At 41.1% G+C, this 25,124-nt stretch overlaps 1 protein-coding gene across 1 annotated transcript; it reads left to right on the forward strand.

Annotated features, from left to right (window-relative positions):
* The first annotated feature begins 263 nt into the window (after positions 1–263).
* rnf38 (ring finger protein 38) lies at positions 264–25,124 on the forward strand. The gene is made up of 13 exons (XM_058640672.1): positions 264–388; positions 1,352–2,016; positions 13,053–13,114; positions 17,554–17,756; positions 18,236–18,611; positions 18,720–18,884; positions 19,186–19,356; positions 20,822–21,004; positions 21,087–21,190; positions 21,305–21,389; positions 21,526–21,647; positions 21,757–21,856; positions 22,592–25,124. The coding sequence occupies exons 2-13, from the start codon at positions 1,431–1,433 to the stop codon at positions 22,652–22,654; spliced, it is 2,220 nt and encodes a 739-aa protein (XP_058496655.1). The 5' UTR covers positions 264–388; positions 1,352–1,430; the 3' UTR covers positions 22,655–25,124.

Here is a 25,124-nt window from a genome sequence, read left to right on the forward strand (position 1 = left end):
TGCTCTCCACAGCTTCTGATTTAACAGGCCATTCTAATCGACTACCGGTCCCAACTAAAACAATATTGCAAATAAACTCGCTATTTCAGGGGAAGTAACGAAAAAAAACCCAAAATGTATCACTTTGGGCTATTCTTCGAGCTCTTTTTACGCTCTTTGGATGAGTAGGAAACGTGTATACCTCCAAAAAAACTACAAACGCTTGGTGTTTTCTGGTATCGATTGGGCGGGTCTTGTGAAATCCGACTTGAGCGTTGACGGTCTGTCACATTTCACGCTGACACCGAGCGAACACTGGGCTCACACACACATTCACAGAGACTCACGCAGGTCTCACCACACCACCGACGGATCCGCGTCAGGGGCTCAGCCGAGGAGAGTATTGAAGGTAAGCTGTGTTTTAAAACTAGTTAGAGCAGGAAATTAGAGCTGGTTTCAGCGGTATTGTCAAAAGCGGGGTTGTTGCTTTAAGATTGTGTTAATTTTAGCCGTGGTTCTTTCTTTGTGATGTTTTAGGTTAACCACTTTATCTCTCTCTCTCACTGTGCTTTGCTGTTTCCAGTCGAGAAACATTGCCGGGCCACTATCTCACTCAAATCGCATCGAATAAGTTTAAATGAAAAGCATGTCTTAGTTTTTCCACTCTGAAAACTAGAAATTTAAATGGCTCTGAGGCGTGAGGAGCTATGATTTTTTTCTCTGTGTTAGTCCATGGAGGAGGAGGGGTTGCCAGGCTAGCGAACGGCGTTACACCGACCAGCTAAACAAGTTTAAATTGTTATTAAAGTGGGTAAAGTTGCTTGAAACTCAGTTTGGGGATATATGTGGTTGTGTGTAAATAGTCGGGTGTGATAATGCAGTTGCCGTGGGGCTGGAATTTGCGTATGAACGGGTTTATACGCATTAACGTTAGCATACCCCCACGATGTTAGCCTCCTGTGAGCTAGCGAGCCATGGCCGTACCGGTTGTTTTGGACTAAACGTCGCTGAGCCACATTAATTAATATTGTGAAAGAGGTTAAATGAAACAAATACCCAAGTTACTGACTCGACACACGTTGTGTTAAGTTTTTTATCTACACTTTCGTAAAGATACGTCGTTACTTAGTTGTTGAACCAGTTTGGGCATAATGCTGTTAAGCAGCGTTACTTGATTAACTTCAGGGAAGTCGCTGATTCAAAGTTAGAATACACATGCTTGTCAGAACAGACCCTGGCAGTTACCATGGAGTAGTTGTGTAAACAGTTCAACGTGATGACTGTTTTGATATGCAGTGTCAATAAAGCAGTACCCCCTTTTGCTCGGGTTTAACAGTCATTTTCTCCCTTTCCATCATTGTGTTTTAACCAGTGAATAAAAGCTTCTTCTGTGTGGGGAAACGAGAGGAAAACTCAGAAAAAACGAAACAGAGGAAATCCCCCGAAAGGAAATGCCAATCGCAACCGCTGGACAGCCAACGACCCAGGAGCCTAGAGTTTGCCCCCGGCTGCCCTCCACCCCGGAGCCTGTCCCTAAAGGGGCTGATTTATTTGACGAGGCGGGGGCGGCGGAGTCGGCGGAGCGAACAGAGTACGGGGGCGCGGAGGGGGGCAGAGGACTCGGGGGCTATAGTTACAGCCAGAGCGGCGCTAGGGGCTTTGTACAGCCCGGATCCACCAACGGCTCTCCGCCGCAGTCTCCAACCCCGTCTTCCTCTTTCCTCATACACCACCTTCACTCCCACCAAATGGCAATGGAGCCCCCAAGGACTCGATCGCGTTCTCGCTCTGGATATTACCAACAGTACGGAGGTGCGAGTGGCACAGGTTTTACCAGCAGCGCAGTCATGGGATCTAACCATCATCACCAGCAGCAACTACATCCACAGCAGCAGCAACAGCACGGTGCCGCTTGCGCACCATTGGGAGCTCACAACATCCACTCCGACAACCAGCAGCGAGTGCCAGGAAGTAACGCTTCTCCCGGCTTTCAGAGGCTTTCTTCCGTTCCCGGAGCGCACCGATTCCCGGCAGCAGGTAAATAACCCCACATATTACTGACAGTGGCTGCGTATTTGCCCGGTTATCCTTGACCAAATACAAGTGATAGAAGTGTTTATTTAAAACCACGAAGAACAGTTGAGAGTAGGCTATCGCGTCTAAAGTGTGCTTGTGTGAACTGAAAACAGGAGTTGTGTTCGAATTAAACGGGGTTTTACGTGCTTGCCACGGAGAGTGAATGTGGAGCACATTTGGCACATACAGTTGGTAAATGCACAACAGGAGTGTGTGGTGTGGCCTGGGGGTAGCCTCAAGATTATTTAACTGGTGTACTTAGTTAAGTCACCCTGAATGCGCTTCTAAAGGCACTGTTGCACGTCTACTTTTAGTCAAATGCATAAATATTGATGTAGCTAGGTAACAAGCCTCATAGTATGTACAGGGCAATCTTGGTCTATATTAGCCAAATGGGAGCAAATACCTGATGGATAATAGATATCTGACAGGTTTGGCATCACAGACTAATAATTGTAAAGTTACAAACAAAAAATAAAATGGACACACTTATTTTTCTGTGGTGAAACTCATTTTCGTTGTAAGCACACTCATTCATATCTCATTGGATGGATGCATATTTGTTCTATTAACACACACACACACACCATAGTGTTTCTCACTTGGTGTAATGCTATTTGTTACACCCAAAAGGTTTTGTCATGACTTCTGTAGTAATCATATCATCTCAGTACATACTGTTTTAGACATGGGGGTTTCTGTGCTTATACTGTAAGTATGTGGGTAAGCAATGCTTTCATAATTTGTGCTTCACTGTAAAGCAAAAGAGAGCATGGGCTGATGCTGGGTGTAGAATACATGTGAGGGCACTCTCACACAGCAAATGCAGTGCAGCCTATCCATAACAGACACTGCACGGCACAGCTAGAGTTTCACATTCAGCAATGCTGTGGGAAAGCTTTTTTTTCTCAAGCAGTCCTAACAGGCTTTGCAGGTTAGAAAAATGTGCCTGGTGGTTAGTCGTGTCCTGTGGTGCTTTGGCAATATTGAAAAACCATAAAAACAACTGGAAATGTAAGCAGATATTTCAATTTACACTTAAAGTATATATGATAAAGCTGCAGTGTTTTTTTGTTGTTGTATATGTTATTGCACTAATTGTATGCTGTTTCCTTGATGTGAAATTGGACTCTGCCAAGCTATACTATCAGACCTGAGTGAGTGTGTGTGTGTTTGTATAATGGTGTGATGGGGAAATGGTAAGGTTTTGTAACTGTTTTTGGACTGAGTTGTCACATGCTGGAGACTACCAACTCAGTCATCTCTTCTACTGGGCGGCTAAGTCGAGCTAAAACCAGGAACACAGAAGCCATACAATGGTAAGCTTAGTCACCTAAGGTCCAGTGGATACCCTTTAAAGGGGGTCTCTGTTTAATAACTGTAACTGTGTTCTGAGACTGGAATTACCTGTCTGGGAGAGTGAATGGGAGAATGAATGTAAGACAAACCTAAACAGTTTAAAATAAAAACGAACAAAGGTCCTTTCTACACTCCCAGCCTTAAGGCTGGCAAACAATATGTGTCTTATATGTCTAGCTTTGTGAAGGCCTAGTGGGTTGTAGGGAGATCAAGCTCTACATATGTTTGTGTTGGAAAGACATGAAAAAGAGATCCATTTCCCAAGTCATACAGCATCACCAGAGGAAATGATGGAGCCATCATCAGAGATGGGTGGTTTGCTATGACCTGTGACCCAAACTCTTTCACAGTAGCCTGGCTATGACATGTTGGATAGGACAAATCAATGGATAGAATGACTGTATAGTATTTCCTTCCAAACTGATTTCGATCTAGAGGGGCAGGCACTGGCGTGAAATTTTATGGACACCAACTCATTATCTGGGCTAATTTTAATCCAATCGGACCCGCAGAGCACCTAAAAGAGCAGTAGTTTGGAAAATTACATTTTTAAAATATAGAATGTGTATGTAAAAGTCATGGGGGGTTTGGAAATCTGACGTTTAGCAAAAATGCAAGAGCATACACATTTTTGTTGGTAACTGTGAAACAGCAGACCGGCAAACATTCAATAATTTATTTTAATTCCAAAACTACTTAATTGTATTAACATTACTAATGTAGTCCATGGAAACGTTAGAGCTAATTTATAATTAAATAATCTCTTATTCAAGTGAGGCAGCTGGTTAGCTTGCCTTTCTCAACACGGCACACCTTTTATTAGACCCTTTTTCCACTCCAAAAATGGGACCTGCTTGTTGGTAGAGTGAAAGCAAGAGAGATACTTGGGCCATTCTTTCTGTGCTGGTCACCTGCATTGAGCATGAAAGCTAATGATATCTTGTACCGTTCAATCCCTCTCTGTGCCTCCTCTCCTTGTAGTCTGGTCTAGCTATTGTGGCCCCTTTTTCCCCTTTCAGTGCTTTTCTCTTTCATGCCTGTTCATACTGGTTGTAGCACTGACATTTCTTTTCATCATTCTTTCTCAGGCAGGATTCACATGACTTTGCCCACCATGTTAGGAAATTAATATGGGTAATCGGGTAAAAAAAAAAAACAGCTCCGGTCTGCAAAGTTTAGGCTGAATGTGTGAAAAGGAGGCACATATAATTCAGAAGCACTTAACCAAAGGAGTCCACTGAAATACTTAATATGGGTGCCAGGTTGGTCCAAGTGGATGAAAACATCCTCTGTAGCAGTTGATATCCCATCCTGACTCTGACCCACCTCTGTCACAGCCTGTCTGCACATTTATTTCGCCTTCCCCTTTGGATCAGTCAACCCTTTCTGTACCCCTGAGGTCCATTTTCTATGGCCTCCTCCCTCACATTTGTCTAATGGAGGGATCGTTTTAATGCATTGCCCAAAGAAGCAGAGGGGGACAGACGCTCTTGCCACTCTACCTTTATCCGTCCACTCCACTTTTGTGCTCTCCATCCCTCTGTCTACAACAGGTGGAAACATGTACTCTGTTTCTTTTTAAAACGTTCTTTTGTCTTGTCGCCCAGGCAACCCCCTCCAGTTTGACTGGAAACTCTTTCACATGGATTGACCAAGTAGCAGCCGTCAATCCGAGTAAACAACAAAGCAGTCACTTCGGTCAGCAAGACCCAGAGGAGAGGGAGAAGAGTGACCTGAAATCAGCTCTGAATCCAATGGGTTCAATAATGTCTAATGTTACTAAAAGCCTCTTGAGGTCAATATAGAGAGAATAAAGAGTACGGTCAGTATGTTTGTAATCCAAACCCGTTCAAAATGGATATACTGTAAGCATTGTTTAAAAAAACAAAACCATGGGAATAGTTTGGTCGTTGGAAAATTTCATGTAGCAAGTACATGTGACGCATGAGTTTAATCAATTTTAGGTGCAATGCAGACATAGACTAACAGTAAGGGAGCAATAATTACATTGAAAGCACAGGACACATTGCAAAAGCGAGGATGTGAACATGTTTTAGGGAAGAGGGCTGACTGGACGAGACACAGGACATTGTGCATATTTTTGTCAGTGAGGCACAAAGAGGAAGCATGCCTCGTAGATAGCAGTTAAGTCTGCAAGCCTGGAGGAGGCAGGGATCCTGTGACTGGAAAGAGAGAGATGAAAACAATTGGGTGGGAGGAGACAGAGGCCTGAGGAGGTGACTGTAGAGCTTACTGAAGCCAGGGTGAAGGCCACTGTGATGAAGGCATCAATGTTAAGTAGGGCTGCAGTGATAAATCAATGGCCTATTCGTTACTAAATGAACCACACTACAGAATATTAATAAATTACTAATCGGATTTAGTGTTCATGAAGTTCTCTGAATATGAATATGTTTTGAATATCTTTGGTTTGTATACAGGACAAAACATTTGAGGACATTGTCAATTTGAGGTTTGTGAAAGACAGTCAACAGTTTCTGCAAGTTTATGGATTTCATCTATCCTTGTTGATATAACTGGGGATGTGTGTTGGATAGTCATGGGTCCAAATCCATGGTTGATCTGTGTTGTCAGACAGCCTGAGGTTTGTCCTCTTCCTCATGATGTCTCTCATGGAATGAATTGGGAGCTGTAAATTATACTAAAACATACTGTATGTTGTTATTAAAGTATAGTAAAGAGTATAGTTTTTGTTTGATTTTAAAGTCTTTAAATGGCCAGGCTCCATCTTGCATCACTGACATACTCCAATAAGTATACCCATGACATAAATTGTGAGATCATCAAACAAAGGTCACCTTAACATCCCAGAAATACATTCAAATTCAACGTAGGGCGCTTTCAGCCGCTATGGCCCAACTCTCAACATCTGCTTCATGAAGTGAGATGCGCTACCACCATGTCATTAGGGCCAGGTCCAGACAGAAATGGCACAAAACGTAAACAATCTTTTTCTTGCCTCATATAGACGGCTCCGTTTCAGGAAATATCTCCGTCCTCATGGAACCACCTGAAACCACTCAAACACTGTAGTACAATTTTCCAGCACTGTAAATTCTGCTGTACATGCACACAGAGAAAACGCTGTCTCCGTGTGGACGGAACACCTCTCTGACAAAGAAGTATGCATAGTCACCTAAACCTGTTTCCGTGCGGACAGGCCCTAAATATATCATCTCTGCCACTTCTTTTTCTCACTGTTGAAATTGAACTTTTAGTTGTTTGTTTTAGCAGTTTGTTCGCATCTTCAGGCTTTGCTTGTTATTTTAATGTCACCCCTTCACCTCTCTGCCTTTTTGGTAAGTGAAATGACATACACTTCTGCAGGTCTGAGTAGGTAGGTTGAGGTCTCTTTGAGGTGTTTTTGTGAGTGGTACAAATGTGGGAAAACATCCCTGCCCCAAAGTTTTCACCATCACATGGGTTTATGTGCTGTAAGATTCCGGGTTTTACTGTCATAGACACTCTCTTAGCAATTAAAGGTGTATTTAGGCAAAACATTGACTCTTTAAACACAAATACAATTCAGATGAGCATCAGAAGATTTTGTTAGATGTGGTTATATAGACTTTTCTCCCCAGTAGTATGTCTGTAGACTTGCATGCTCCTGGTCTTTATCTCTCTATCTTCTTATCTCCTTTCCATTCTAATTTTCACCCACCTCTTCTTCCGAGTCTGGTTTGGTCAGAGATTTCTTCCTGTTAACTGGGAATTTTTCACTCTCCACCATTGCCAAGTTCTTGCTTGTTGTGTCCCTTGTGGGTTTCTTGATAATAAATGTAAGAGTCTTGACCTTACCATGTAAAGTGCCTTGAGATAATGTATGTTATAAATTGGCACTATACAAAATGAAATTGAACTGAATCAAAAGACATAGCAACTGTGTGTGCACATGTTTTCCCTCTGGTTTTATAAAGTGACAACTTAAGGACCTCTTTAATATAAGCATCACTTAAGCTGAAATAGCATAGTTTTGTGCAAAATTCTCTATGCAGGTATTTATGTTGGCGCGTGCTCCACTGAAGGAATTGTGCATGAGTTCAGCTGAAAGACACAGAAAAGGGTAATTTCTTACAAACTGTCCCTTATGATGCCTTATGAGCTGGTGCTGTAAATTAGTTAATGGCTCAGTTTGTGGTTGTAGTGATGTTGAGATTTATGATGAGAGAATAGAGGCGAGACACATCTGTCTCTGGCGTTCTGTCCTTCTCATTCTCTCTACTGACACTCTGTCAGCTTGTGTCTGTATTTCATCGGGGAAAGGGAGGATGGCGAGATTGAGGGAGGAGTGCTGGGGAAGGAGTGTGAAGGTTTGGCCTGTTGCACGTATTGTGTGTGTGTGTGTGTGTGTGTGTGTGTGTGTGTGTGTGTGTGTGTGTGTGTGTGTGTGTGTGTGTGTGTGTGTGTGTGTGTGTGTGTGTGTGTGTGTGTGTGTGTGTGTGTGTGTGTGTGTGTGTGTGTGTGTGTGTGCAAAGCCCCTTGGTGGGCTGGGGACAGCACTGTCAGAAACATGCACTGTGTATATGTATAGAATAATGTCATCATAGAAAGTTTCTTTTGTCAGTATGCAAAGAAGTTGACAGAAGTATATTAAAAGAACATAAACTTCACATGTTGTGTTCTAAAAGCAAGCAATCTGTAACGACCAGAGGGAGAGCTGGTTATCATTATAAACATTATCATATTAGCATATTTGCTCCTGAAAGTTCAAGAAACATGTTCCTGAAATTTTAAACTTGTATGTATAAAAATCAACAAACACTTCAAAAACAGAGGAACAGTTCCCTGCAATGGGGCAGAACATTTTAAGACATAATTTATCTGTCACAGTACTTTCGAGTAAAACTTTGCATAAAATGTATTGATGTTGATCATTGAATTGAAAATTTTTAATAAATTTGGCTGTTTAAATGACCCAGCCCCACTTTATATAATTTAAGTAAAGTAAAAACTAACCCTTTGAAAGAAATGTTTATTTCAGCTTTTATATTTTACTCTTTTGTTCTGAACGTCTTCATTGGCGACCAGAATGTTGAAAACTTGAAAGTATCAAGTTTCTGAGAACAAAGTTATTAAGAATTACAGACTATTTGTAATAATGGTTAATAAATAATTATAATAATACAAAGTTAATATCAGCCTGATTAATCGGTGCAACAGATTAATTGGTCTACCTCTATTATGCACTGCCTATACACATAAAGTAACTTTTTGACAAAGACGAGAGATGGGGAGTTTTCAGACTTAAGTAAAAAGTGCAGGATTGTGTGAAGCAGTAACGGGACAGAGATAAAGATAATGAGGAAAGGGAAAATGGTAAATAGATGGAGGACAAGGCATGGTAGGGCATGGTAGAGAGGCAGAATGATTCCCAGTTTTTATAGTGTTGTTCATGCGTGTGCACACACACACACAAGCAGTGTTAGGCAGGTAATGGTTGGGCAGACTTTACATGCCTGCCTATTTTAAGCCTGTATGGCAGCTTGTTACTTGACTCTGCTTTGCGTTAGGGTGTGAAGTGCGCTGTGACATGTGTTCAGGAGGCGGGGTGATGTAAGAGGTGTGTGCGTGTTCCTTGCACATATGCTTGACTGAAATTGCCTTTACCTTCTGTATATATTATGTAAATTGGTACAAGTCCTACAGCAGTCAACAAGGTTTCTGTCCATTTTCCCATTTCTTACTGTGGAGCTGGTGATTTAAGTACAACTGTCACTTATCTATCAACTTATCTGTCCAGCCAGCGTTGCTGTTCACCCACTTTCTTCTGTGTGTTTCTGTTTTGACTTGAGAGGGTAGTAGGTAATTTAATGGAGGCTGTGGGAGAGAGGGCGATGGAGCTCATGGAAAGAGATGGTGCGATAGGCAAAGCAAGGAAATGTGGATGCTGTGAGATAGAGCAGCAGGGATATATGGGAGAGAGACAGGCTGGCAGATAGGGAAATAGATTGGTGGCAGGGAGGGATGGTGATGAAGTGATGGAGAGTGTGTGAGGAGGAGGAGGATGTGTGAGGAGGGTGTCTGAGCACACTGCAGTGGGGGAGGGAGGTGGGTGAGAAAGGGAGGGAGAAGTGGAGGAAATGGATAGAAATAGCTGATGCACTCTGAGGCTTACAGAAAATCAATAGCAGTCAAGAGGGGAAGCCACAACCCCCACCCTCTCTCCCTCTCTCTTTCTCTCACACTCATGCTTTTTCCTCCATCTTTTCCTTTTCCCCATCTCTCTTTCCTCCTCAGTGCTCTCACCCTCACATACAAGTTTCTAACCTTGTCGTTTGCCTCTGTACTACCACTTTACCCACTTCTTGTCCCACATTTTTCCTTTTCTTCACACCCCTCTTCATCCTCACCTCCCACCTCTGTTGCCCCATTCTTGTCTTTCTCTCTCATCCCCTTTACCCGTACCAGTTGCCTGCTGAACAACACAGGGCCATGCAACTTGTGGGTTTTTAAGTCAAGGTGTGGTGAAAATGGGGATGGTTTTATGCTGTCTGCAGAAAACCCATTTGGTCTTTAAATTGTTACTTAACTATTCCTGATTGCTTAATCTCCATATTCACCTTCTACATTTGAATTACTCTCCACTTTTTAAATTAAAACTCACAGCAGAAAATATTAATTGGGTTTTCTGTTTGCTTGCACATATTCATTTACTTGAGCAGCACACTCTTACTCAACTTGTAACTTTTTTTAGTTATATTTATCTTAATTAGAGCCACAACTAACGATTATCTTCATAATCGATTAATATGTCGATTATTTTTTCGATTAATCATTTGGTCCATAAAATATCAGAAAACCTTAAAAAATGTTGATCGGTGTTTGTCAAACCTGGAAATGAGGATGTTCTCAAATGTCTTGTTATGTCCTCAAACCAAAATGATTCACTTTTAATGATTTCTTTGTTATCCAGAATATTAAGAGAATATTCACATTTAAGAAGCTTAAACAATTAGAAATCTTGTTTTAATCATGAAAAAAGCTTAAAAAGGGTTATCAAAATAGTTGTCGATTAATTTAGTAATCGTTTAAGCTCTAATCTTAATCTTGTATCTGTAGTATTTTCTATCGTAAAATTGGCAGCTCCATCAATACAGGCTGACCCTCTTTATGACTGTGTTGGGGCAACATAATTTTAATGTGTATTATTTTCCTGCCAAATCTACCGTGACTGTACTAGCTAACTAGCATCTCCTCTATCATTTGATATAACTAATTCCTCTAATACTGATCTCACTGATCTCATCAAAACCTGGCTGTCTGTTGTGGTCAATTCAGTTCATTTAAAAGCCTCTAAGCTTGCATTCTTTTTTTTATGGTGTTGTGAAATTTGATACTTTTTCACATCACTAACCCTTTTAATTTTGCAAATAGACTATTGATTTTCTCAAATTCCTCATAGATCAATGTACTAGGGCACAATACTAGCATATAAACATATGCAATTACTATTTACTAATACAGTTTATAGTAAGTTAATTGCATGCAGTTATAAAAGTTGAAGGGGAAACATATTCATGTAACCTTTTCTTTATCAAAACTAAAAAGTCATAGGTTTTCCTTTTGATTTAACTTATTGCCAAGTAACTGAGCTCCACTCATTATATTGTGTTACTGCAGACAGTCCTCTTCTTAATTCTCCTTGAAGTGTCACCACTCTGAGTCCGTTCGGCCTCTTGAACTGTGCAGCTCTCACTTTCCTTTTGTTTGCAAAAGCTTGAGACTACACAAACACCCAAGAAATAATAATCTTACATATAAATCTCTCAACAGTGACCCTGTCCCAGCATGGGGAAGGTGATTCAGGAAAACCCCTTGCTGTGCTGAATCCCTGGTCTGTACAAATGAGGTCATACATGAGAAAGCATCATATTAGCTTCCTTTTAATATTGCCTAAATGCAGGAGAAATAATTCCACACCGTAATTTTATTATTCCACTGTCCTTGTGACCATACGTGTAGAAACCATGCTGTGTGGACTGTTCAACAGGGCACATGATGTCATCAAAACATTTAAACCTGTTCCGTGGCTTCTGTGTTGTGCTCCATAGAGTGACTGCGTCTGAATGACTCCATCTGAATGACTCGTCTCTCAATGACTCGTCTCTGACTCAATTTACCGGACTCTGACAATGTGCAAGGGAGACCATATTCAGCAAGGGAGCTGGATTATTGCCTATTGTGATGAGTGAATGAGCATTGTTAGAGAAAAACTCTATGTAGCCAGAAAGTTTGTTTGTCTGCCCCGAGTCATTTTGATGAAAATGGCCTGTTAGCTGCTCAGGCCATTTAACTCACCTCTGTGTTTTGACTCCATTTATTTTACCAAGTGTATGCATTATAAGAAGGATTGAGATGAAGAGAGGAAGGATTGAAAAATTCAGTTATGAAAACCATCTGCCTGGGTCTTCTGTCTCTTTCTTCTCCCTCTCTTCTTTGTTGTCAATCATAGCTTTATTTTCAAACAGAGAGGCCATGAGCAGGAAAAATCCCACAAACAAACAGCTGAGAGGTGAAAAATTCTCTTTAAAAAGCCTGTTTTGCATCTACTCCCCTCATGTTAAGCTTTCTTCATCTCAGTCGTGATGGTAGCCTAGTCTGGGTTGCTCTTGGGAGTGGTTACCCTTGGAGTATATATCACTGCCACCATCTGTGGTGAGGACGTCCCTAGCTAAAGACTTGCCTATGACAAAGGGGGGGGGGGGGGGGGAACAAAAGCATAGAATAAATAGAAAAGACAATCCAAAGATGAAAGGATTGTGGGAAAACAAAAAGAGTAAAAGTCTTAGCCATGATGCAAGCAGCGGTATCATCAGAAAGCTTCTCTAATCCTGGATTACTGTGTTTATCTTGTGGTTTTGTGTGTGTGTGTGTGTGTGTGTGTGTGCACGCATCATCTACTGCCTCTGATCTGAGACACTAGTATAGCATATGTGTTTCAGTCATTTTGGTTTGGTACACATGGCCAGCAGCCCCCTCACAAACATGTTTTCATTGTGTTTTGTTTTTGCTGTTGTGAATTTAAATCCAAGTTGTATTAGAACAATAAAAACAAAAGGATTAAATAGAGTGGATTTAGATAAACGGGGGACTCCCCACTGTGCCTGGGTGGAATGGTGCTATCAGTTTCAACAAATGGTACCGATGTGGTGTTTATATTGAAATGTAAAATAATAACCCAGCGCTGTAATTAATTCAGTTACAATCACACTTGCACAGAACAGAATAACACTTGTCAAGGGTGTAAGGATCTGTTCAAGTGACTGTGCTCATGTAAATATGGAAAAGTGCAGAACAATAGGATCAGTTATTTAGAATATTATTGTAATTTCATTTACATTTGCTCCTTCTAAATAACTTCTCATTTTAACTTAAAAAATTACATTGTTGAAAATACCCATATTTTCATACAGTATATTAATTACAGTATAATTTATGTGATATTAGTGACTGTACATCTCGGGTCAGAGGTGTACATTTTTTTTTTTTTTTGTAAAAGTTTGATATTTACAGTAATGAACCCATGAGCAAATACAAATATAAAACTGTATAAAAATTAGAAGTTTTGTTTTTAATCTCCCTGTGTGACCTCTTGTCCTATGTCCCCTCCTGTGTAGGTGCATCTGGAGGATCTTACCACTGTCACCCCGACCATGCGTATGGAGATGAAAGTGATAAGGTGAGCCACAAACATTTACTTTTTTAACCTAAGAAATGTAAGGTTGTTTTTATGTTTCACATTATCTTGGCCCCTAATTGAGATCATGCTTCGCCGTGTTGGATAAAACCTTGCATTCACACAAAAACTGCATTCATTTTCCAATACAAGGATGAACAACCAGACAAGATCCTGATGATAATGTGTGTACACTTATGCTGTGTGCAGTGTATACACCTCATCCTCCCCCAGTGAACTCATAGTTGTCTTGAGAGGAAAGAAACAGAGGCTGTGTTATAGACAGTAAATATGACTCGATATTTGTTTTGTTTGAAAAGTACTGCCCCATCATATCTCAAACACATGATGTTGACTTACTGTGAGTCATGCATATCACTCTTCTTTTCCTAGTGCTTTTTAAATGCTTAAATTTAATGTCAATTACAGATTTGTTATGTGAACCTGCCTGGAAAAAAAGCTTTTCAATTTGTTATAAAGATGAGCAGGTACAATAGAAATTATTAACAGTTAAATTATATTTTTCTTCGGTATTTTGTGTGTCTCTGATATACAAATTATCTCCACCATTTGGAAATGGTGTTTGAAATGTTTTGTTCAAGCTAGTATTAATTTAAAAATCCGTCTTTGATTACCATAATTCACTAGCATTCATAGACAGTATTTTAAAATAATCAAAACGAATGAAAGAACATCTGTGCTGAAATACTAAAATGAAAAACCTTAAAAAAAACATTTTCTTTTTCAATGGAAGCTGTAGCTCTGAGAAAAGTCTGGTGTTCCTGATGTTGTGCTTGGAGGCTGTTCATCGTGTAGTGTCTTTGGTGGACTGTTATTGACAAGTTCCTCATTTAGAAACTCAAACAGTGCAGTTTGCAAATGGCAACTCTGATTTACAAGTATGTCTAGTAATTTTTTGGTTTACTTTGTTGCCCCCCCCCCATGTTCCTTATGTGCAGCTGTAGCTTTTGTTGTAGAAGTATTAAACAACACAATAATAAACCCCTATAAATGCACATTGTTAAATACCATATTTCCTCATCATATACCTTCTCATGCAGGCATAACTTAAAACATAATCAAAGTGCTTGACTAAATGACATGTTATCACAAGTGAAGGACTGTGTGAAAAGAAGGGAGATGAAGCTAAAAAGGGGAAGAGGAAAGGCAAGATGCTGAGGAAGGTGTTGCAGCAGGCTTGGGGGGAGAGAGGGTTAGGAGGGGAGGAGGCAAGGCCAAAACTAGGGAGGGGGGTATTGCTAATGATTTCACCTCCAGCTGTGGGACTTGGTTGGAGGGAGTGAAGGGGAAAGGAGGGAGGGGAAGGAAGGGAGGAACAGTGGCAGAGGAAACAAAATGAGCTTTGAAATCTAGTTGATGGAAGGAAAATAAGTGGGGGAGGGAAAAGTGTTTGAGCATTATAGTGAAAGACGAGTAAAAGTAAATGACCATTTTCTCAGTGTGCGTATTTTCTTGCAGAATTTCTAGAGCATGCATGCTGAAGGAAAGGAAAGTGGCCTCAGTCGTACTGTACTCTGTGGGCTGCTCTTTATTTTGGTTCTCAGCAATGACAGCGAAGCCACAACAGCTGCTGTGCACAGTCACAGAATGTGTGTGTGTGCAAGTGGATGCATGCTTATCCCAAATGTGGACACAGTGAAAAAGAACATGGAAGGGTGTGTCTGCACTCATGCTTCAGGACGTCTGTTCAGCCTGGTGTGTACTGTACACCCAGTGAATGTGGACAGAGTGAAAGGGATGGTAGGGTGTGTGTGTGTGGTCTCTACACTGTGAACATCACCAAATGTACTGTAATATAATCCACAGAGCAGTTTGCACTGTTTCTGCCCAATGCTGGTAGTCACTAGTGTATTTGTTCAACCTTTGAAGGACAGCATCTTTTTTTTTTTTTTTAAATAAATACAGTATATTTGTATATATATATTTTGGCTTTAGTGTAAAACCCATTTGGACCAGATGTATGTGTGTTTGTGCACACTATTAAAACACAAAGCTACATTGCTTGAGGACACTTAATACACATGCCTTTGTCTGACACCACTTCCTTCCCACTAACACGGGCAGACAGGCCCATCAAACTTTCATACTAATGGGCAATAGTCTGCATGTGTTAAGACAGACTGTGTGTGTGTGTGTGTCCCATCCAGGAACGTCTTGTCTTGTCCCCTCACATTTCAGGCAGGGGTCTCGGACAGGATAGACACACATAGGAAAAAAAGGGGGGAGGGAGTAATAGGAAGAGGGGACTGTAGAGGGATTCAGCTTATCTGATGGAAGGAAAGGGGGGATGGGAGTAGGTTGTTGAAGAGTGTGGGGGGTGTGTGTGTGTGTGTCGGGGGGGGGGGGGATAGTGTCGGGATAGAGGAGACTGGCTTAGATATGAAAATGGGCACAGTAGATGTCCCCCAAGGGTTTTGGGGTTGGGGCTGGGCTGGTAGAGGTTGTGTGGTGTCGGGTTGGTTGAGAGGGGGGTTGTTGTTGAGATGAATTGAGAGGTTTGTGGGTGGGGTGGATCTGATGCCCTCAATCTTGTGAAGAAATGGGCATAGATAATAATGTGTGTATATGTATGTATATCACTCTAGATAGTCTGCCCCCACCCCCCTTTAATTTAAGCAAACTTGTTTTCTGACTTGATGAACATGACCAAAAACAGAATTCATGAAATTGAGTTTGACAAAAGCCCATCCATCTTTTATGTTAGTTTCAAAGTCTGTTGTTTAACAACAAATATTGAAACACACCATGGAGTTGAATGACAAAGATACAGTGGTTTTCTATGTTGTATCTCTTACTTTGATGAATGTGCCTCATACCACTGTGCCCTATAAGATGTATTTTTTGAAGAAGAAATTGGCATGTTCACCCGTGTCTTGTGTCCACACCAATGCCGATCAAACCTGCATGCTTTGCAGGCATTCGATCCTGGAGTGAATGCCAATTAAACACATTCTCACTGGTCGACCTGTTTAAATAGGTTTTTTTGACCTGTGGGAATGGGGGTATTACACAATAGAGTTTAACCGATATGGGTTTTCCCATGGCAAATGCTGAAATCAGGGCAGCTAATGACCGATAGTTGATGCTGATTTTTTTGGCCCATGTATTTAGCATCTTTTCTTTTTAAAGTCAATCTGATAAAAATATAATTTTTAAATGATAACAATTAATCAGCCCAACCTATTTATTGGTCTACCTCTATTGCCTTTCCTTCTTTCTATCACTGTCTGTTGTCAAAGATAAATGAAGTCGCTAGTAATATTTGTCTTTTCCATAAGGTACTCAAGCTCCGGTTATGTCAAGCTTAGAGTGAGCGATTAGAACCATTAGGGCACAGTGTGTTCAAACAAATACATGACGCTCAGGTTTGTTAGAGGAGCTGAGTGTGACTCTGAACAGCTTCAGAGAATGTATTGTTCCTCATGGGCTGAGGAACTCAAACAGTGGCAGCTGCCCATGTGAGTGTGAATTTGCACATGTCTGCAGGCGTTTCCATAAAACTCTGTGTGTGTGTTTCTGCTGCCTGCTCTCCAGCTGTTTCCTGTTAGCTATCACACTGCTCTCAAGGTTGCTGAGCTGTATGTGTGTGCATGTGTGCAAGTCACAGCCGCTGAGTCATTTTTTATCACACTTTTACAGTGCGTCTCTCCCACAAAGAGGGGAGGTGGATCTAGTCAGCTGGGGGTGTGTGGGGGGTGGGGGGGGTATAAATGGTAATTATGTGTGTGTCTCTTTTGAGGAACCTCTGTGTTCTTCAGAGCACAAGTAAGGTCTGGGTAAGAATGACTAAACACTGACACATGAGTGTTGAGTGTGTGTGTTATTGCCTCACCAGGTGCCAAGCGAGAGAGTCATTGCTTGACTGTAAGTGAAGTGACTCACAGATGAGTCGATGAGACTGAAACAAGAGAAAATGATGACTCCTAGTCAGTCCTAACTTTGGTGACTCCATACCTAACTATGTCATTGTTTTTGTGTGTCACAAAGTTATTTTTTTTTTTTTTTTTACCCAGAGAAGCATTTATCTGTCTTTCCAGTGGAGGGTGTGTATGTACACTATGACTCGCACACAGGCTTGTGAGAGCATGTCTCTCGTTTGCATTTCCTTACTCAAAGAGGAAGTTACTTTGAAACCTCAGGGCCTCTTGAGTGCTGGTGGTGAAATATGCTCTCCTTCTTGTGCACACATGCTAACAAATGCAGTATACACTCACTCTGGATCATGCAGGAAATGCCATGAGTCGCAAAAGGAACGTTGTGTCTATTGATGCAGTAGTATTGTAAACCAGAGGGAATGTCAAGCATGGTAAAAATTGATTTATTTGATATGAGTGCTATGGGCCACTAACCATAATTCACATTCCCTCTCCCACCCATGCCATTCTTTCCTTTCTGTCCCTCTTCGTTGTTCACCCCTGCAGAGTGAGGAAAGCCCCAGTCCAAAGCGCCAGAGGCTGTCCAGTCAGTCTGTTTTGGAACAGCTTACCTCATCTGCCCCCCCACCATCCACCCCATCTCCCCCCATCCGTCCCTGGGAGTCAGGGCCCCCAAGTCGGAGACAACCTCACCCTCACCCACACTACCACCAGGAAAGATGCCTCACTCCTGCCCGGCACAGACGAAGGTATGGCAGTTCCCCAATATATTCATAATAGTTCAATTTAGGGCTGGGTGATATGGTTATAGTAAAAAAAACATTGAATTTGATAATCATCATGATAAAATGTCAGATAATTAAATATTGATTTTTGTCTTGGAGTGAAAGTTGAAGAAACCCGATAATCATGGTTTAGAAATTCTGTGTGGAAAGAAAACTGCAAACACAGCAACATGTGTTTGCACAGAGCAAAACATAACATGGATATATATTGAACCTTTTTCATGTCGATATTGAGGAAAATTCTATTGCAATACACACTGCCCGGCCAAAACACACACTTGAATTTTTGACTGCTTAAAGCATTTGATTCGCCATGGCATCACTTTGATGAACTTATGCAATGTCACAAGTCACGGCATGTATTTCAGTCGACAGTTGCATTTTTGCACCATGATTTTGTATTTATGCTGGAGTAAAATTGTTCCTCCCTCCCTATGTTATAGCCCACCAGCAAGACGTCAGCGTGGTCGTCTGTCCAGACCCTCACGTCATTTGCCAACCCATCTCCACCCCTCCACCCAAGGCCCTGCACCACGCCTGTCACCGTTAGAGCACCAGGATGAAAACTACCACCACAACCCCCATCCCTCTACACACCACATGTATCCAACGCACACACCCAGCACCTACGGTCAGCCCCTGACAGCTGGTAGTGTTGGTGGGGCAGGGTCGGAGGAGCCCCGTGCTTTCCACCCCCCAACCCTGTCTCCACGGCTACTGCATCCAGCTGCTCATCACCACCATCACCTCCATCATCAGCAACAGCACCATGCAGTGCAGCAACAGCAAGGAGCCATGGTTATGGACTTGCATGAACAGGTAAGTGTAGCCAATGTTTTCTGCTCTTGTGTGAACCAGCAGTCATTCTTAGTGTGTGTGTGTGTGTGTGTGAGACGGTGTATCAACTGTGAATCGATTTCTCCTCAGTTGCAGCAGGGAAGTGTACCAGTCTCCTACACAGTGACACCAGTCCCTCCTCACGGTCTCGCAGCACCTTTGTGTAGCGGTCAGCACCTTCCCCCTACCTGTTCCTCTCAACAACAAGTCCCCGCCTGCAGTGTGGTCTTCAGCACTGGACAACACTACCACCCGGTGAGTAGAACACAGCAGTTTGTTTGTTAATAAAAAGCACACCATGTGCTGTACAGTGTCTTCTACTGCTCACCCAAAGAATAAGGAGAATGTTTGTGAGGAAAGTGGGTCTAAAGTAGCACTGACCAGCAGAACATAATCCACTGGCTTGTTAGTCTTTCAGCACTTGGTTGCCATCTTGTGGCAAGATTCAGTCACCACCATTTATAAAAAAAAAAAGAAAAAAAAAAAAAAAAAGAGACTATGCATTCAAAACCATTTCTTGGGTTTTCACTGTCTTGTCTCTTTCACCCTCTTCCAGATGCTGCAGGCATGTTCAATGCAACATTTGCCGGTGCCCTATGCCTTCCCATCACTGCTGTCCAGTGATCCTCAGTTCCTGCTTCCTCCTCCACCTAATCTCGCTCACCACGCACCTCATCTCCCTACACCTGGACAGTTCCTGCCTTTCCAGACACAACAGCCTCGATCTGTAAGTGACTTTTTATAGTTTTTATTTTTTTTACATTAGCTTTTATCAACACTATTAAAAATAATTATAATACAAATGGCATTACTACAATGTATTTTACTATGTCTTGTAAGGAATGCAAGGATTTGTCATAAGATACCCTATTTACGTACAATGTATTAACGTCATCATTATTTTAATGATTTTATTTTTGTAATGATTCTTGTCTCATATATAAACATTAGGAAAAGTCACAGTGCTCAAATTGGTGGGAAAAAAAAGAGAACAACTAATGGAACGCACTCTTCCAGGCACTCAGGAAATAGTTGATAACAGCGTTGTCTGAAGCTTGTCACAGCTAACAGAAATGACATAGATTATTTAGACTACTGCTAATGATTGCTAAAAACTTAACATTATGAAGTATCGTGGTTTTTCTGGTCTCTTCTTTAGGAGATTTGTACAAGAAACTATACAGCACTCTTTACCATTTTATCTTCAATAAAAGTCCACGGTTGTGTCAGTGCTCGTTCAACAGAGACAGTGAGCAGGAGGCACTAACACTTTGTAACCTGTGATAAGTGGCTCGTCTATCTATAGAGTTGACTTTATATAATTTCTTGCCGAAAACAAACCTCATGGCAGATTATAAAAAGAACAGCCAAACATTAGCTACATGGAGAACAGAGTGCATAAAGCATTTTGCAATTTTGTATAGACATCAATAGGAGATGCTTTCAGCAGCCAGCGAGTTAGTCACATGTAACTCAGCACAGTGTCTTAAAATGACGCTCTTAAAAGTATGTCTCACTATTTACAGCTATTTACAGTTTTGAAATCTGAACTTTTGATTGGTGTGCAGCATATTGCACTGTGAGATGTTGATCAAAAGCCCATTCTCTTTTTTCTTTTGTTAGAAAATGTACTGTTTGTTCTATCCAGGCCAGTGACTTTTCCGTCAGTGAGCCCTGCATAATCCTAACTTCATTAATGTTGGATCCACTTGTTAAAAATATCCAATAAAAGGACTGGGTTTCACTTGAAACAGTTATTTATGACTGCCATTTTTACTTCCAAATGATACCAATGAATAATGAACTTGGTGTTCATTAGTCTTCTTTTCAAATAAGTGAGGAGGAGCCACATTTATTTGCACCTGAGACTACAGCTCTAGCAAATTGAAAATAAACTATGAATGCATCTGCTTTTTATATAATCACTGTCAGTTTTTTTCTGTTTGTTTGGCATCATTTTTTTAATAACATTAATTCAGGATGGCATAGCATATATTAAAAATGTTTTTATCGACGTCCTCTTCACTACACACTCAGTTCTGTTTGTGCTTATTACACGACATACAGCAGCATAAACCAGCATCTAAAGTTAAAATCCGCTGTCCTGAATTATTTTATTGTTCTACAGATAAAGCAACGTGACACCTGTTATGCAATTGTCACGATCCATAATGTAGTGTGTTTATTCCCAGCCATTACAGACGATCGAAAATGAGGTCGAGCTTCTGGGAGAGCAGCTTTCAGTGGGTGGAGGCTTCAGCTATGCCCACCACCATCATCACCATCACCACCAGCCTCCCACCAACCTGCCGCCCTCCACCCCACTCCAGTTCCTCTCGCACCATGATCCACTGTCGCAGGAGCTTTTCACAGTGGTGAGTACATTTATGAAATGAGTTATTCTTTTAGAGTTCAGTAATATGGACAAATACAATGATATTCTTCTCTTCTTCACAGCCCTACCCCCACTTTATGCCCCGCCGATTCACAAGCAGGCGTTACCGCTCTCAGCAGGCAGTTCCTCCGTCACCCTACCATCCCAGCTTCCTGCCTTACTTCCTGTAAGTGTGTCACTTTCTCAAGTTTATGTTGGTACTATAAAGGTGATTCTGCTCTGGAGTCCCAAAGAGTTAAAAGGCAACATGAACTTATGTTCCTTCAACTACCCACCACAGGTCAATGCTTCCTGTGCCCCCAAATGTGGCTCCCACTATCAGTCTAGAGCTGGATGTGGATGATGGAGAGGTGGAGAACTATGAGGTGAGGCAATCAGCTGAGACAATGTTCACCTGGAGTTATAGTAAAGATGCTCCAGTAAATTCTTTTTTTAAAGCTTTTTATGTCTCTGTTTTAAACTTTGGTCTCTAAACGTTGCTTCTTTGTGTGAAACCTTTAGGCCCTGTTGAATCTCGCTGAACGTCTCGGAGAAGCCAAGCCCCGTGGTCTAACTAAGGCCGATATAGAACAGCTTCCATCATACAGGTTCAACCCCAACAACCATCAGTCTGAGCAAACACTGTGAGTATCTGTCTGCCTTTTAAACTTCATCTATGAGGACTTAGTCTTGCGTTTAGAGTCATATGACTTTAAAATGTCTGTACATGACCAAACTCTCTTTGTTTTTTAGGTGTGTGGTATGCATGTGTGACTTTGAGTCTCGTCAGCTCCTAAGAGTCCTGCCCTGTAACCACGAGTTCCACGCCAAATGTGTTGACAAGTGGCTTAAGGTGAGTTAAGAGTTTCAGATATTTAAATAAATTCATTATCCGTTTCCCAATGGCCCCTGATTGCCAGTTTTGTGTACTTTTATCATCATTGTTGTTGGAAAATGGATTGGATGTCAACATTATATTAGTTGAGCACTGGGACAAAATTTGTTCACATTTATTTTGGTTACGCAAGCAAAAAACCCATAGACTGTATATAAGAAATGTCTTCCGGTTGTAAAACAAACTTCTGTTTTGAATCCTTGAGTTTCCTGATTCGACTGGTGCCATATCAGTTATAAAAACTGGAAGTTTACAGACATCACCTGCATCCAAGCACTTATTGGACAATACAAGCTGTCAATAACATGATGTCCATATCTGCAGTGCTTTTAAATTATAACATCATTTACAAAATCAACATGTTCTATTGAGGACCTAAAACTAGCAACTGGGGCCATTAACTCCTCAAGAAAATGTCAGCTGATGTGATAAACTCCCTGAAAAGTAGCTTCATTTCTCCTGAGAATTGCATTCAAGTCGAGTCCTTTATTCAATCTCTGGTATCGCCCCATGGTGGCTATTTAAGAACTTGTTACTTCCTGCTTTGACTCGCCCTGCAAACCAGAAGACTATGTCAACTTTTTACATACCAATGAAAAAACCAAATCCCAGTGAAACTGTTGCGTTTGTGTCTTGTGTGAGTTGATCTTTTTTGACACATAATCGTCATCTCTTTATTGTTCACTTTTCCAGGCTAACCGGACCTGTCCAATCTGTCGAGCCGATGCCTCTGAGGTCCAGCGGGACTCTGAGTGACCTCTGACTTGTATCAGTATCAGCACCAAACACTCACAATCTCGGACTCTCTTCGACTCCGGTTTGGATGCACAAACCAAATCAGTGAACTTCTGTCCTTTTTTATAATCCAGTATTTGACTCACACATTCTGCCACATAAACTGGGACCAGTACTCCTTCACTCTTCGACTTCTAAACAGAAACTGTCACATGGGATCGGTGTTTAGTGGTGTGGTGACTTTCCACTGACTCATGCTAACTTAATTGCTGGACTTCCTAGGCCTTCTGTTTTGGACTACTTACTCTGCCTTCTGCTCATGGTTCCTCCTTGGCCTTCGCAACACACCGTGTCGTGCAGGTGGACATATACAGTACGGTGTATGTGTTTGTATGTTTTAAACTCGTTATGTGAAGCCTTCAGTCGGGCGGGCGAAACAGGACTGTTTTGAAAAATGTCTATCTAGAAACCCTAAGGGAGAATTGGCAGTCCAAAGATGATTTTGATTTCATTGTGGTCATAATTAAACATTCACATCTTGGTTTTGCAGAGTCATCTTAACTAGACTCATTATAATTATAGTTGATGAACCGAATCAGTCTGTTTTTAAAATGTGTGTATTCTTGCATTCCTTATGAGAGCTCTGTGTGTGTGTGTGTGTGTGTGTGTGTGTGTTGGCTGAAAAAGATAGTGTACACCGTACACAGTGAAAAATACTTTATTTTCTTTAGATATGCGGTTTGTGTGTGTGTGGTATTTATACAGTTCATGTGGGTACAGTGCGTTGACTGAATCCCAACTCCTGTGTTTCCATTTAACTTCAGATTGATTTAATGTCAGACCTTTTGTAGCCAAGGTTTTGCTCCAAAGGTCAACGTTAAGAACAAAGGGAAGTCTCCTGACAAGTCAAAGATGCTGCACCCTGTCTCACACTCTGAACTGGCTGTGCTCAGATTACCAGACTGAAGCGACTCGTTTCCAGTTCTATTTCTCATTGATGTGACTTGGACCGGGGCACCGATGTCTGTGCACACATAAGGAATTGAACAAAGAAGTGGCTGGTAATCTGAAGGTAGCTTCTACCACCATGGCTCCACCACTCCATGCCTGCATATCCACATTGTTTCTATGTGAAATGTGTAAAGGCTGAGAGAAGAGTTTTTTTTGTTTTTTTTCCCCTTGAGTTTTTCTTCGTCTCCACATACCCACTAAGCTCTCCTCCAAGGCCCATTGTGTGAATACAGTTGGTTATTACAGAGCAGACATGGTGGATTAATTCATGCTCGGTTTAGCAGCATCCTTTCAGGAATAAGGCCTTTGAAGAAAAATATTTGTACCTATCTTAGTTGCACCTATGCAGCATTCTAGATCCAGAGGATGCTTTCTTCATCACTGATCGAGAACATGTTTTAAAAAAGGCTTGCAAGGTCACAGCAAAGTCTACTACAGTGTATCTCACCAGACGGAAAATCTGATACTTCAGCACTTTAATACTTTAATTTAGACCTATACACTCTCTCTTTAGTGATCAGTTTTGAAAGCATAAATCTCCACTTTAGCTTCTTGTACTCAGCAGTTTGTCAATGTCAACCTTTCTCTCTGTTCTCACGGCACATCCGTACTTCGTCAGTGGGACTATATCTATGTTAGGCCTATACCATCGTGTCATAACGCAACCATGATGTTCACCTCGCGCACTGAACTGACTTTTCTCTTGTAACTTATCACTGTTTGTCACAAGTGGTTTTTTGTGTCATGACGACAACCTGATGTAGGTCTAATATGGAGATTTTGTTGATGAAAGTTGCAGTCTTGCAGCTGAGATGCCTTCTGCAGAACATTGTTCTTTGTATCCAGTTTTTTTTTTCTCTTTAATTCAAACCAGAATCAGTGTCCAGGGAAATTGATCATCTTTTACAGCTCCTCTCCAGTGTTGTCAGTGTATCAAATCATGTAATATCCACGGTAATGGAGGGAAATAATACTTTCTTTAATTTCTTTGTGGTCAGAGGTCCTTTTTGTGACCATACACAGTTTGTTTCTTAGGCTTATTTTTGTGTTGGACAGTTTTCTCTTGCTTGGTATACTAGCAAATTACCTCAGTCCCACTATTTATGTCTTTTCACAAAATGGTGCAAGTACCAGTATGTTTAGTGCTTATTGATTCATTTTGCTAATGTTTTCCATGCAAGTTTTTGGGTTGTGTGAATATTTTTTTTCTCCTTCAAACTATGAAATGCTATCATTTAAAAAGAAAAAAAAAAGAAAAATAAAGGTGTAGTTTCATCATGTATTATATCTGTAACCAAAATCATTTGAAGGCCTGTTATGATAATGAAATTTTTAACAAACATTTGTACATTTTGTATGAGAGTTATTACTAGTAATACTTTATTAAGTAGTGCAATGATTTTTTTTTTTAATCCCTTACCCCATCTTTTGGATTTCAGAAGTTGGATCAATAATAAATGTATAACATTCTCTTCTAAAA

Source organism: Solea solea, chromosome 10, assembly GCF_958295425.1.
Source record: "Solea solea chromosome 10, fSolSol10.1, whole genome shotgun sequence".
NCBI lineage: Eukaryota > Metazoa > Chordata > Actinopteri > Pleuronectiformes > Soleidae > Solea > Solea solea.